The 15,431-nt window shown below is 38.8% G+C and overlaps 1 protein-coding gene across 2 annotated transcripts in view; it reads right to left on the bottom strand.

Annotated features, from left to right (window-relative positions):
* The window catches only part of KNTC1 (kinetochore associated 1), a 75,363-nt gene that overhangs the window by 13,679 nt on the left and 46,253 nt on the right, over window positions 1–15,431 (bottom strand). For both annotated transcript variants that reach the window (XM_028092439.2, XM_088019375.1), the window contains exons 39-52: window positions 15,019–15,182; window positions 13,670–13,774; window positions 13,153–13,281; window positions 12,427–12,543; window positions 11,513–11,622; window positions 8,825–9,029; window positions 5,906–5,995; window positions 4,839–5,010; window positions 4,696–4,754; window positions 4,336–4,552; window positions 3,350–3,423; window positions 2,868–3,078; window positions 2,627–2,736; window positions 217–263 (exon numbers count right to left, since the gene is read on the bottom strand). In XM_028092439.2, coding sequence (XP_027948240.2) covers window positions 217–263; window positions 2,627–2,736; window positions 2,868–3,078; window positions 3,350–3,423; window positions 4,336–4,552; window positions 4,696–4,754; window positions 4,839–5,010; window positions 5,906–5,995; window positions 8,825–9,029; window positions 11,513–11,622; window positions 12,427–12,543; window positions 13,153–13,281; window positions 13,670–13,774; window positions 15,019–15,182 — 1,810 coding nt within the window. The remainder of the gene's footprint in view (window positions 1–216; window positions 264–2,626; window positions 2,737–2,867; window positions 3,079–3,349; window positions 3,424–4,335; window positions 4,553–4,695; window positions 4,755–4,838; window positions 5,011–5,905; window positions 5,996–8,824; window positions 9,030–11,512; window positions 11,623–12,426; window positions 12,544–13,152; window positions 13,282–13,669; window positions 13,775–15,018; window positions 15,183–15,431) is intronic.

The raw sequence follows: 15,431 nt of genomic DNA, 5'->3' as shown, positions 1-15,431 counted from the left end.
GAGGGTTCAGAAATTCTGGATCTTGGTTGTTTCTTATTTATTCCACTGGAGACAGTTGTACATACTCATGGCCATATATCAACGGAATGATTCCTCTCAGAGACTCTGACCCAAGTTACATGAACAAAGTCTTTTCAAAACCAACCTCTGACAGATTTATTGTAAGATTCTTACTGGGCAATAAGATAAAGGCACATGTAAGTAAAGAAAGAGTACCTTCGTAGTGCTTCGTCTTCTTGAAGTTCAAATAATTCTGACGGTTTCTTTGAAAAAGTGAAAAAATAAAAAATAAAAAAACTACTGAAAGTTTGCTGACTATATAAGCTAATATAATCAGACGAAAAACCCAATATACAGAATTATGTTTACATAGAAGAAATCAGAGTAAAACCCATCACTTTATGAAAAGATTTTTCCTTTAAAAAGGGGTTTCCTCACATTTATTCAGTCAGTAAATGTTTACTGAGCACGTACTATGTGCCAGGCACAATTCCAGGCACAAGGTGGCCTGAGTGAACAAAACAAATGTTCCTGTCCTCCTGGTGCTCACAGTCATTGGATAACTTTTAAAAGGAAAGGACTCCATGGATTTTAAAGAGTCGTTCAGTAATTCGGTATATCCTGGGACTTACAAAGCCATGTGCAAGGTGCTAGGTACAGACACAGTTCCTGGCCTCAAGACGCTGTCGTTCAGTTCTCCAAATTTACGTAAAAGTTAAAACATGCCGGTTTCTGAGTCAACCAGATTCTATGTGGCCTAGCTATGTGGCCCAGCTATGCTTCTAACCGTGTCCAATAAAGCACAGTCCTTGCTCTTCATAAACACTTCATAAACAAAGAAATACTTGTTACAATGAATACCAAGGGATATAAAAACTAATTAAAAATCTAATGTCTTTCCAGTTATAGTATTTGTTTATAAATAGATTTTTTTCAAGCATATCTGCCTAGCTGGATAGAGGAAGTCTCTCTGGCTGAATTCTGCCTGAAAATGCAGAAGCAGTACAGAAAATTCTGCATTTGGAATGCCGAATCCCAGCATAAATTTAGATGTTAATGACACTATTTCTAAGAAACTGACACTATGTGCCTACTGATGTGATACACTAAAAAGAACACGTCACCTATACGGTGTTCTTACCAAGAAGACACAACCTGAATCTAATCATGAGAAACATCGTGAGACCGAGACATTTTGCAAACCAACTGGCTGGCGCCCTTTAAAAATATCAATATCCCATCACAGTCAAAACAGACTGGAGTAAGAATCATCAGTAGATGCTAAATCGGGTTATATGTGTGGTGGGGAAAGGAGTTTGAAGAGGAGCAGGTTATTAAATTGTCTCCCCTAATAGTTACAAAAAGAAGAAATACAGTATAACTATGTTAATAGGGACACTGACAACATCGTAACCAAGTTATTTAAATTCACATCACCTATTAGGGCAAATAGATAGAGGCCTCCATATGTCATACCCTGAGAAGGACACGACATCACTTAGGCAGGATTCTAGCCCAAACTGCATCATTTGAATCTTATCATGAGGAAATATCAGACGAACACAAACTGAGAGGCAGCTTATAAAATAACTGGTCTGTACTCTTCAAAAATATCAGTGTCATAAAAGACAAGGAAAAGCCATGGAGCTGTTTTAGATTAAAAGAGACTAGAGACACAACAAATACATGCAATGCATCGTCCTAGACTACATCCTGGTCCCAGTGAAGGAGTGGGGAGGGGAAATTGCTATTAAAGACCCTTATTGGGACAATTCATTATATTGTAACATGGATCATAGATTTGAGCCTATGTTTGTGGTATATCAATAATGTATCAATTTTCAATTATCTAATTTTGATAATGATAGTGTGGTTAAGTAGGAGAAAAGCCTTGTTCTCAGGAAATACAAACTTGTTAAGGGGTAAAGGGGCATGCATAGGCAATTCATTCTCAGACAGCCCAGAAAAATATTATAAATATATATATATATTATAGGGTGAAACAAATATGGCAGAATGTTAAACATTGATGGAACTGGGTGAAGGATGTACAGGAATTATTTTCAACTATTGCAACTTTTCCGTATATTTAAAATGATTTCAACTAGGGGCGCCTGGGTGGCTCAGTCGTTGAGCGTCTGCTTTCGGCTCAGGTTGTGATCCCAGGGCCCTGGGATCGAGCCCCGCATAGGACTCCCTGCTCTGCGGGAAGCCTGTTCTCCCTCTCCCACTCCCCCTGCTTGTGTTCCCTCTCTCGCTGTGTCTCTCCCTGTCAAATAAATAAATAAAATCTTAAAAAAACAAAAACAATGCAATGTCCCTTTTAAAAAAATAATAAAAAAATAAAAAAAAATGATTTCCACTAAAAAGTTAAATCACATGACCCTAAGAACAGGCCACTCTTTTATACAAGAGTTAATCTAGAATCACCAAAAGGTAAAATAGTTGCAAAACAATATTTAAATGAAAAGAAAAAGGAAACAACCCCATTAAAACTCATCAGATAACAGAAGGTATTAAAAGGAGCCAACGTTCCTTGTTCTAAGAGTCTAAGCCCCTCGTTAGAAGGTTCTGTCAGTGCGGGACAAGAGACAGAACAACAGATCCTCCGGGAGAATGGACTCACCTCCCCAGGCTTTGTGGGCGGGCATAGCCACTTCTCCAACAACATGTCCCAGACCTTCTCCAAATTAATTTCATTAACTTCAGCAATTTCTTTGGCAGCTGTGTGAATATCTAAGATATTCAAGATAAAGAATTAAAAAAAAAGAAAAGAAAAGAAAACCCCAAGCTTTCAATGCAAGATAACTGGGAATCAAATTGATAGTTCTCCTTGAGCAGAAAGATGTGCGGCGTCTTGTCCTCACCTGGATAGTCTTTGCTGGACGAGTTCTGAATTCGTTGACTGATGCTCGGGTGTTCGTACAGACTGACAAGGAGATGTGCGGGTTTTCCTATGACTCTCAGATACTCTGCCAAGTTCAGCTTGTGGGCTATGAGCACGGCTTCAGTGCCTGACCGCCGATACTGGATATGAAGCTTCTTCAACAAAGCCTCTGCTTTTTCACGTGTTTCATCCTTTAAAAAAAAAAAAAATCACAAGCAAAAGGAAAATGTTCATCTCTAAACCTCAGGTGAGGCAAAGAATTCATCTTTATCAATCAAGGTCCCTCCCTGCCTTAGTTACGTCCTTACAGAGCTACACAAACCCTAATCTTCTTTCTCCATTTTAGGCATCCAACCCTCCAAGATGCCCATCCCCGGAGCAGGATGAGAAGGTTCACCAGGGGAGCACGAGTTAAGTGAAAAGAGAGAGGAAGGAGCCTTCCACCAAGCAGTTCAGACACACCTGAGATGGGATGTTCTGCAGCCATCTCTCAGCTAGATACAGGCAGAATTTCAAGCTGGACATCTTGAAGGAACCTGAAAAGACAAAGAGATTTATAAGCAAATTTTAATCAAGACAAATTAAAAAGGTTATTTTTTTAAAATGAGAATACACACTCAGAGTAAAAAAAATAATTTAAACAGGACAGAAGGACACACACATTTTAATCCAAATGGAGTAAGATCATACATGTAGTACATACAGTTCACTGTTCTCACTATACAGATTCCTTGGCTATCTTTCCAAGTCAACTACATAGTATTCCATTCTATGAATATGCTCTATTTTTTTTTTAAAGATTTTATTTATTTATTTGACAGAGAGAGACACAGCAAGAGAGGGAACACAAGCAAGGGGGAGTGGGAGAGGGAGAAGCAGGCTTCCCGCGGAGCAGGGAGCCTGATGCAGGGCTTGATTCCAGGATCCTGGGATCACGACCTGAGCTGAAGGCAGATGCTTAACGACTGAGCCACCCAGGCGCCCCTATGCTCTATATTTTTAAACAAGTTCCTGACAAATGAACATTTAAAAAAAATAGTTATTTTCAATTTCTGTTACAACTAAAAACATGGCAGTGCGTGCCTGTGTTTGTGTGCTCGTTTGGTTATGTAAGAACACGTAATGATTCATTACTAGAAGTATGAGTGGATACTAGGAAGCATCAATTTCTATCCCTACCGACAAGGTGGAGAGCACCCACATCCCTGCACCCTGATAAGCTACAGGGAGCCTTGCTGACTTCACCGGAGCCTTTTCAACATTCAGCAAATTTTAACAATGTCAGCAATGCACCAAGTGAAGACAGAGGGCACACATAACATTTTTAACTACCATCGATAGTTTTAAATGCCTCTCCTTAAAGACAGAGAGTCCATTTTTTTTTTTTAACTGCAAGTTCAAAACAACAAGCCAACCATTTTGAGCCCATTTAGAGGAAGAATCCATACCTTCTGGGATATCCTGGGCAAGACTGATTCCAATAGCCACAGCCCACTCTGGGTTAACTATAGACAGTAAGTAGGATTCAATGGTTTGAGTGATCTTAGTTATTTCCTTGTTAATCAGCATTGAGGATTTAGCTTGTGTTAACTTCAGGAGCTTCGGCTTCAGTTTTTTTTCAAAAACATGCTTGGCTGTAGACACATAGAGAGTGTCCAAAGAGAACTTCAAAGAGAGGACAAGAAAAGTTAAGGCTGATTTATATGCGCACCTTTAAGGGTTTACCTGAAAGCAGCACAAAACCCTACACAGGGTCTAAGCTAACTAGAGGGTATAAAGATATGTCTTATAAAGTCTCAACCCATTACCTTCATTAATTTAGAAATTAAGAGCAGTGTTGGGAAAGATTCTTCACTGAGTTCTGTAGCTAAAAAGGAAACAAGAAGAATATGATTTGCTTAAGAAAAAAAAAATTAGCTATTCAGTAATACTGAAAAGTTAAGGAACATACAGAGAATTTTCCAGAAGTTCTGTGCTGTGCCAAAGAATATTAGGTGAAAAGGCAGTCTAGTTTGGGCAGCTGATGGCAAACTTATCACATGCTCCAACATATACTGATATTCTAGGTCCACTGGAGGAGATATTCTTCTGTATGATTTCAAATGTTTCAGAAGACTCAAGGCCTAAAAAAAAAAATATATATATATACACATATAAATGTAATTTCCTGTGAGATTAAACCAATCTTGTTTCTGAATTGTCTAACTTGATAGCATCATGGATTTCCATTCCCGAAAAGGTCTTGTTTTCATAAAGATACACAAAAAGCTTTTGTAGTTTTACCTCTAAAGTTATTCTTCTAAACCAAAACCATAATTTATACAATGATTAAAGAAATTATGTGTGGAGAAACTAATGGAACCCTGTTGTTGGTGGGATGTTTATGAGTTTGACAGTTCCTCATGTCGTGTTTGAACAGTCTGAGATATCTCAAAAATACCCTATTTCATTTTAAATACATAGGCAGTAGATCTAAAATTAATCCTCTATATCCCTTATATTTCTTGAGCTTATATCTGATATTTTTGGGGCTTGTAAAACCTTTTGAATCAACCCATTGTCTTTTAATTTTTAAAACTCCAATTTAAAAAGAGATAAAAGCTACTATGACCAAAATTTAGAAAAGACTAAAAAGTTACTGAAAGCACTAGAATTGAGTCAGTCCTACCTACTAATATAGAAAGTGGAATCTAACTCTGGGTCTCACATGCTATTTTTTTCCCCCTTCTTCTGAATCACAAAAATTTTGCTTTAATTCTTCCAAATCAGTACTTTAGTGACTTCATGCTCTTGGACAAATTTAAATTGCTTTAGTAAAGCAAGAACGGGATTAAGATAAATAATAAAATACAGAGAGCATGAGAAGTCTTTTTACTTCTGTATCCCTTTCAAAGAAGACAGGAATAAAATAGGAAGCATAAAGGATAGTCCAGAAAGATACTACGTGACTGCAATTCTGTAAATGATCCAAAAAGAAGCATAAAGATAATTTTTAAATGTATAATATATTAGTTATACCTGATTAATATTAATGTTGGTTATCCTTTCATCGGCTCTTTCTATAACTTTTAGGATGACTTCAATCATTTCATAATCATAGGGATCCAACTGTATAAAAGTAAAAATATATCAAAACTTAAGATGGTCAGGCCAGGAGATGGTTTTATTCAATTATGGTCATCAACACAGGTTACAAATATAAAATCTCACTGCACCATGGTGTTAGATTAGATTATTCTTTTAAAAATGAACTGAAGGGGCGCCTGGGTGGCTCAGTCGTTAAGCGTCTGCCTTCGGCTCAGGTCAGGGTCCCAGGGTCCTGGGATCGAGCCCCGCATCGAGCTCCCTGCTCGACAGGAAGCCTGCTTCTCCCTCTCCCACTCCCCCTGCTTGTGTTCCCTCTCTCGCTGTGTCTCTCTCTGTCAAATAAGTAAAATCTTTAAAAAATAAAAATAAAAATGAACTGAAATGGGGGCACCTGGGTGGCTCAGTCAGTTAAGCGTCCAATTCTTGACTTCAGCTCAGATCATGATCCTCAGGGTCATGAGATCGAGCCCTGAGCCCTGTGTCTGGCTCCATGGTGGGCGCGGAGCCTGCTTAGGATTCTTTTTCACCCTCTGCCCTTGCCCCCCTACCCCTGCTTAGGTGCTCTCTCTCTCAAAAACAAACAAACAAAAAAACCCTGAAATGTTCTTAGCTCAAAATTAGCTCTTTATTAGTTCTATCAGGATAAACAAATGTTCTTTAAAATGTTTCTGAAGTGACTTTAAAAAGAAAGCTGTTCCTAGGGTACTAAAAATCTAGAAACAATAAATGTATTAAAATTTCATAATTTTGTAAAATTTTTTATTTTTTAAATTTTATAAAAAAGATTTTATTTATTTTCTGTCAGATAGAGAGCACAAGCAGGGGGAACGGCAGGCAGAGGGAGAAGCAGGCTCCCTGCTGAGCAAGGAGCCCGACACAGGACTCGATTCCAGGATCCTGGGATCATGACCTGAGTCAAAGGGAGACACTTAGGGGCGCCTGGGTGGCTTAGTCGTTGAGCGTCTGCCTTAGGCTCGGGTCATGATCCCGGGGTCCCGGGATTGAGCCCTGCATCAGGCTCCCCACTCCGCAGGAAGCCAGCTTCTCCCTCTCCCACTCCCCCTGCTTGTGTTCCCTCTCTCGCTGTGTCTCTATTTGTCAAATAAATAAATACAAAAAAAAATCTTTTAAAAGAAAGGCAGACACTTAACTGACTGAGCCACCGAGGCGTCCCTGTAAGATGTTTTAATTAGAATTCTTTTTTTTTTAAGATTTTATTTATTTATTCGACAGAGAAAGACACATCGAGAGAGGGAACACAAGCAGGGGGAGTGGGAGAGGGAGAAGCAGGCCTCCCACAGAGCAGGGAGCCCGATGTGGGGCTCGATCCCAGGACCCTGGGAGCATGACCTGAGCCGAAGGCAGACGCTTAACGACTGAGCCACCCAGGTGCCCCTAGAATTCTATGTCTTCCATTTAAAACAGGAGAAGTACAATAGGAGGAAATGGACCTTTTCTTGGAAATGATGTAACTGAAAGTGTGGACCCCCAAGCAAAAGTTTTTCAAAGGATTGCATTCTTGCTCTAATCATATACTGAAATGCCAGAATTAATTGGGTGGCATCTATATATGTTCATAAAGAGAAAGGAAGTATTCTCTTTGTTCTTTGTTTCTGCCCACACACCATTACTTTTTTTCCATTTCTTAAATGCCAAATAAAGTCAAAAGAATAACACTGAACTAAGTGGGAAGATGATTTCTGTAGTACCTAGAACTTTTGAGCAAGTCTATATTATTTCTAGCTGATTTTCAGGCAAAATATAAAACTGAAGTATTTCTTGTAGTCTTCTAATCCTCTTTACCCTTCCACCCACTTTGACTCCCCCAAGAAACTACCCTTCAACCTAAAAGTTTTAATTCTCATAAAGATCTACTAAGAAATAATCAGACAAGAGGGCAAATATGTATATATATGAAGATTTTCATTGTAACAACTTATTTTTTCTTAAATATTTTATTCATTTATTTGACACAGCGAGAGAGGGAACACGAGCAGGGGGAGTGGGGGAGGGAGAAGCAGGCTTCCCGCGGAGCAGGGAGCCCAACGTGGGGCTGGATCCCAGGACCCCGGGGTCATGACCCGAGCCGAAGGCAGACGCCCAACGACGGAGCCACCCAGGCGCCCCTCATTGTAACAACTTATAATAGTGAAATGTACAATTTAAATGTCCATCCATTAAAGGCCTGGTTAAATACAGTATGTTTTTTCCACACTATGGAATAATACATATCTGTTAAAAATGAGAAAGATGTGTATTGTCATAAAAAGAGAGTAACAGGGTAGGATCTTTAGCCTACGATAGTCACCAAACTACTAACATTTTTATCTATGGGAATGGGGTTATAGAGAAATGTCACTTTTTAATTTATACTTCTACTTTGATCTTTTCAAAGAATGTGTACTATTTTCAAAAATCTGGAAAAAAAAAAAAAGGCTATTTCTGGGGGCACCCGGGTGGCTCAGTCGTTAAGCGTCTGCCTTCGGCTCAGGTCATGGTCCCAGGGACCTGGGATCGGGTCCCACATCAGGTTCCTTGCTCGGCAGGGAGCCTGCTTCTCCCTCTCCCTCTCCCTGCCATTCCCCCTGCTTGTGCTCTCTTGCTCTCTCACAAATAAATAAATAAAATCTTTAAAAAAAAAAAAGGTTATTTCTATTTTCAGAAAAAAAAAAAGACCAGAAAATTGTTGTATTAAATTATTAAAAAGATAGAAATCTAAAATTATCAAAATTGAAAGTTGTAAAAAATATAGGACTTGCATGTCCAGCTTGTTGCTCAACGTCTCTAAATAGACTAAGGGTTGGAGGGATGGCTGGTGTGACCCGATACATTCATTTCCCGTTCATCTACCTTGTGGAGTATTCCACTAAGACTGATGACCAAATCTTTTGTGCTCGTCAGTAGAGGAACCATTTCCAGGGCTTTGGCCAGGAGTCTAGGGTGCTGCTGCTTTGCGGACTGCGTGCTCGCGTCTCCCTGGCTCTGGCTGGCACTGGTGTGTAGCAGTGTTTCGATGAATAGCTGGAGAGCTGCATCACAGTCTAACTGAAATGTGCTAAAAGAAGTATTCCATTACACATTAACTTCCCCGCATGCGTGGGTGTCCATACAATTTCTCCCCTACACGCTCCCATCACTGGACTCCAATAACCCTCTCATTGCCTAGTCTCATTATCAGATCATATACCTGCCATCAGGGTTAATTACTGCCTTTAAAAAATCAGAACTTGTTCTTGGCAGCCATGTTGACACGGCACAATACTGGAGAGAAATTTGTAATAAAATTGAAAATATTTAATTCCTTTCATAGGGCAATTCCACTTTCACACACTTTGCAGAAGTCACCAAGATATACATATAAGGATGTCCACTGCAACAACTGTTTGTAATATTTAAAAATTGAGAACCACTCAACCATCCATTGATATGGAGCTAAATAACTTATTCATACAAAGGAATACCAGAGTTCAAGAGCTATGAGGAAGGGCTATATGTCCCAGTCTTGTAAGACATCTTGCTAAGTGAATGATGCATGCTACAAAATGGTTTGTAAAGTATGATTCTGTTTTTGAGGAGTGTAAAGAATGCATGTTAGCATTTGCATAGGGGAAATAAAGAACAATATAGGCCAAACTCTTTTAGCAGTGATTATTCCTGAAGGGTGAGACTATGTGGAACCTTGATTTTAATATGTTCCATCTGAATTAGAAAAATAAAGACTTAAAAATTAAGAATGAGATTAATATAGACAGAGACAATTCCAATGTCTTAAACCCTATCAATAAGATGGTAGTTTAATCTGCTGCACAGAATAACCGAAATATCAAGAAAAGCTTTAAGAAGTACCATTTTAAAGTCATTCCCTGAAATTCTAAAGGCCATCTAAATTTATTCAGCTGGACTCCTTGGGGTAAAAGTGTCACTATCACACAAATACAAATCATTAATGCCACACGAGCAACAAGAATGTGAAATGAACTTGACATTATTCTAGCTATTTACAGCTCAGAAAAGGGCTCAATACTACAAAACCAAAAGGCAAAAATCTACCAGGAGTTCAAATTAATAAACAAGACAGTGTGTGCACCCCATTCTGGATTTGTAGCAGTCCAAACTGAAGAATGGCATGGTTTTGTTATTTCAAAGTACAGTTAGTCGAAGCTAATTAGAGCTAGGAGCAGTCTATAGCTTTTGACTTGCAGGTTCAGGATGGTGGCAGCCAGGGTCCTCACTAACCTCTCCTTCATCCACAGGAAGAGCTGGGTACCTGCCTGGTGAGGAAGTGTGCTCTTAACAGTAATTCAGACTTCACTCATCTGTCACCAACTGGATGAGGGTTATAGCACTTAGTATTTTATTTATTTTTTTTTAATCGTTTTTTTTTTTTTTTAAGATTTTATTTATTTATTCATGAGAGACAGAGAGAGAGAGAGAAGCAGAGGGAGAAGCAGGCTCCCAAGGAGCAGGGAGCCCGATGCGGGACTCAATCCCAGGACCCTGGGATCATGACCTGAGCCGAAGGCAGATGCTTAACCATCTGAGCCACCCAGGCGCCCCTAGCACTCAGTATTTTAAAAGCAGTCACTTATTATTTGACCTTGAGCAGGTCACCTAATATGGGGTTTGTTTTCTCATACATAAATTGGTGAGAATATGCAATAAAAATTGTAAAAAATTAAATGGTGGTGTGTGTGAAAGAACTTTGAAACTGATAATGTGACAGCAAACTGGTCATCCTATTTATTAAATAAATGCCTGAGATTATTTATTCCTACTCATCACACTGAACTGTTATCTATAAACAAAACATTCAGTCTTAGTTTTCTCTATTCACTTATTACTTTTAAAAATTCTCCCTAAATCATATTCTTCATTATGTCTTAATTTAAGATGACCCTGAGTTAATCTGATTTATAAGTTCAATTGCTCGTAACCATATTCTCAAACTTTCCTGAACATGGGGATCATCTGGAACTCCTCATTAAGGATTAGATTCCTGGGCCTCGGCCCAGATCTGCTGAGTCAGAACTACCAGGGAGGGGCCCAGGAATCTGTATTTTAGATCAGGTGCCCCATCGGGTGTCCCAGGTGATGCTCATCATGAGGCAAGTTGGGGAAACACTTAACAGTGGACTTAAAGGGTGATAACTTAAAAGAATTTAATCTGGTTCTGGGGTTTACTCAGTTTGGGGATAAACAAAAGTAAACATCAGAGGTCCATGGACCACATGGAATAATCAACTTTAGGGGCAGCTGGGTGGCTCAGTCATTAAGTGTCTGCCTTCAGCTCAGGTCATGATCCCAGGGTCCTGGGATCGAGCCCCACATCGGGCTCCCCACTCAGCGGGAAGCCTCCTTCTCCCTCTCCCACTCCCCCTGCTTGTGTCCCCTCTCTTGCTGTGTCTCTCTCTGCCAAATAAATAAATAAAATCTTAAAAAAAAAAAGGAATAATCAACTTTATTATTGTGTTTTTGCAGTAAGGACTTCCAGTTTGTTAAGCTAACAGCAAAAAATACCACTAAGGTTTAAAGAATTACCAGCAATATTCCAGAATGAGGCTGGTGTCCATATCTATATTCTCCACAAGAGCTTTAATGAGGTCCTTCTTGGTGAGAAAATGTTGCCTGAAAACTGGCTGGAAAGAAATCTAGAAATAAAAAGAGCAAAACAAAAATCCCAGTAAAGTAAAATGTACTAGAATAAGGACACTGTGGTGATTTGCCTTTTTATAGAGAAATATTTTTCTAGACTCCTCCAACTTTCTGTTTTTTTAATCATCCTACTCAGCTTGACCATGATTCTGAGGTTTCAGGTATATTTGGCTGTGGGTCCAATATCTCTCTTAGTCACACTAACCTGTGGCTCTTCATCAGTCAAGCGTGGTTGTTAGCTATAACCAGTCCCATTACTGCATACGAATTAGGCTTCAAAACACATACCACTTCTGCAGTGATTACATTCCTGATAAGTCCACTATTTGCGAATAAGGTAAAATGTTTTTCATGCATAGTATAATGAAAATAGGGTTTTGTTTGTTTTTACAAAGTGAAAAATGACTTTTCCCTAGTAGGAGTACTTAAACCTCGGTATATCTGTATATACACTGATGTTGTCTTTAACCAAACAGCAGCACAAAAGTAGGAGGCTAAAGGCTAGGTCTGAAACACCTTAGATGTTAATGTTAGATATATTTCTATAAATGAGAAAGCTAAGCATATAAAAATGTCAAGCCCCTTCTGATTTCCTTGAAAATATTGAAAAAAGGAAATGAAGCAAACGGTCCTTATTTGTTTGAAAACACCAATGTGTATACTTAATATAACTAAAATCTATGAGTCCACAATATACATCCTTTCTCTGAAGAAAAGGAAAATGAGATCTTTGTTTTAACTTTTCCTGAGGAAAATCATCAGAATGGATGAAACTTCATGGCACTCCAAAGAATACTCACACCAAGTTTGCCAAGACGAATACCCCACCGGGCATCAGTACTGAGCTCACGGAACTTAAGCTCCGTTTCTATTTCCTGATAGAGGCTGGCCAGCTGAGAGCCCACCAGAGATATTGCCTAAAAAATTAAAATATAAAATTCAGTTGCAAATAGAATACATTCTAATACCTTTTAGATGAAACCCAATAATGAAAATCATAACCTCTCTTTGTAATAACAGGATGGAACGTTACATATTGCGTGATACACAGTCATTATTCAAACAATAGTTAGGTCACTCAACTTTTAGTATGATGCCATAAATTTAGTCTGGCTTTCCTTCAAAGAAAAGGCCAAATTTTGGTTATCCTGCAAACAAAACCCCCACAAAAAGCAAATTTTAAAACAAAGAATATCAAAGAGAAGTTTTGCATCTGTTAAACTTGTCCTACAAAAAGAACAGGCTCATGGGTCTAAGACTTGAAAATAAGTAGAAGAAATCAAGTTCTATGGCTGCATACATATTTAAGAAATTAAAAATATAATTCTTTGGTTTGAACAATGCTTATAACCTGCATACACATTCACCAGTGAGCCACTAGTCAAGGAAAAGCTGGTAGAAAGTAAGCGAGTAAGCTTGACATTTCTTTTGCATAAGTCTTTAAGATCTGAGGGCAAAGCCATTTCATTTCTTCCTTAAATGTTTTAATACTTCAAGAACTGAGGCTGTTCTTCCTCCGGTCATACCAAAATTTTGTCGTAATTATGCCATGCTTTATCTATGAGCTTCCAGAGATTTTCAAACACTTCTTTTTGGGGTAAGAGAGTGCAGTAACCCAAGGCCAAGTCAAGATCCACCAGGCGACAATTAAACACCTATCAGAGGAAAGCATCAAGAGAAGAACATTCTTTACAATCAAAACAAAATTTGGTCTCTGAAGGCTCGTTACTAAATTTAATTATAGACCCTAGGAAAGAATAAGTGTTTCATGAAAAGTTATTTAGAGTAACTCAGTTCCAACTTGTTTGCTTCATTTTAACATCCTTTATCATTATCATAAATTTAAGGAAACAACTCTAACAAGTTCTATATAGCATGGAACTCCTTTCTTCTCCCCTGTGTGACAATTCCATCACTTCTCTTCAAACCCCCAACACCGTCTCCCCATCCCTCACTCTTATCCTCACTGAGAAATCAGAAGCAACCAGAAGAAAGGAGGAAATAAAAAGAGAAAGAGAGAGCTTACCAAGAACAGATACTCACTTTGTGCAGTAATGTTGTAGCATTTCCCCTGATAAATGTAACGGCTTTCTCTTTCAATTCCGTAACAACATGCTTTGATTTAACTAATGTAGCCTCTCCAAACAACTTTTAGAAAAGAACAAAAGAACCTTTAGGTCCATTTCTGTCTATGCATCATTCTGAAAACTTTCCTCAAATATTAAGGAACTTTGAAAATTCATCATTATATGCAAAATGTGTTGGCATTTAATTTACAATGACCAGACCACTACGGCTGGAGGGGAGGGGGGTGGTGGAATTGACTGGGAAGGGGCAAAAGGAACCATTTCAAATATTCTCTATCTCGATTGTGGTGTTGGTGACATGGTGACTACATTGGGTGATACACTTAAAAATGTGCAATTTTGAAAGTTACACTTAAATAAAGTTAAAATTTTTTTTTTTTTGAAGAATTTATTTAGGGTGCCTGGGTGGCTCAGTTGGTTAAGCAACTGCCTTCGGCTCAGGTCATGATCCTGGAGTCCCTGGATCGAGTCCCGCATCAGGCTCCCTGCTCGGCAGGGAGTCTGCTTCTCCCTCTGACCCTCCCCCCTCTGATGTGCTCTCTCTCTCGTTCTCTCTCTCAAATAAATAAATACATCTTTAAAAAAAAAAAGAATTTATTTGTTTATTTGACGGAGAGATACACAGCGAGAGAGGGAACACAAGCAGGGGGAGTGAGAGAGGGAGAAGCAGGCTTCCCGCAGAGCAGAGAGCCCGATGCGGGTCTCAATCCCAGGACCCTGGGATCATGACCTGAGCTGAAGGCAGACGCTTAACGACTGAGCCACCCAGGCGTCCCAAAGTTAATTTTTTTTAATTGGCATTTAATAAATATCAATAGAACAGTAGAAGTGAATACAATTCTCCCTGAGACTACTCTCATAAGCATGTTGTCAACAGGTACTTTGTCTTCTAGACTCTTTTCAATGATGCTGTCAGGTTATAATTATAATAATTTGGGTCACAGTAAAACAAATAGCAGATAGAGTTTTAACCTAATGGGGTCACTGGGTTTGGAATAAGATGACACACTACTACAACCTAAAACCTCAGACGACTGATTTCACCTCCCTCAGTCTGCTTCTTTATTTGCAAAATGGAGACTCTCCGGGTGGTTGTCAAGATTGAGTATGAAACGAGTACAAGAACCCTGAACTATACCCGAACCTCAGCAGCTGCTCAACAAATGTTTCTTAAATCTGACAAATTATCATTGTCCTTGCTCCAGAGCCAAACTAGAAAATGCGGACTGTAAATTCCTTTGTTTGGCAGTGCTTTTGTAATCTGTATTCATCCAAAGTGAAAGCATTTTGTTCTCAAAACTGTACCTTTCCACTCAGACTGGCATTCATGAAGCTTGATGCAGAGTGCTGAAGACAGGTACCAAATGAACCAATGACAAATCTTAGGGCCAGCTCCCACTGGCTAGATTCCTGAAGGTTCTGGAGCAGGGCAGAGATGGAGTTTATAATAGGTAAAATAAGATTGTCTCCTGTGAAATGACAAAAGTATTTTATTTCAGTAAAAGTACTTTAATCCATTTAGATTTTTTCAAAGAAAGAAAGATCCTATTACTGAAAATTGTTTCCAGGGACAGCCTATGTCTTCAATGGAGTTGAGGTCATAGAATTGGTTCTCAAAAGTGAGTATATGAATTAACATGGGCTTGATTTAAACCAGAAAATAACTAAGTTTAATTGTAACTTGTCTATTTTGAGATGCTTAAGTCATTAACCGAAAA

Source organism: Eumetopias jubatus, unplaced genomic scaffold, assembly GCF_037043125.1.
Source record: "Eumetopias jubatus isolate StellerSeaLion01/CBP00866 unplaced genomic scaffold, mEumJub1_p1.0 scaffold_16, whole genome shotgun sequence".
NCBI classification, from domain to species: Eukaryota; Metazoa; Chordata; class Mammalia; order Carnivora; family Otariidae; genus Eumetopias; species Eumetopias jubatus.
The sequence above is the reverse complement of the archived record's forward strand: the minus strand, read 5'-3'. Positions and strand labels throughout refer to the sequence as shown.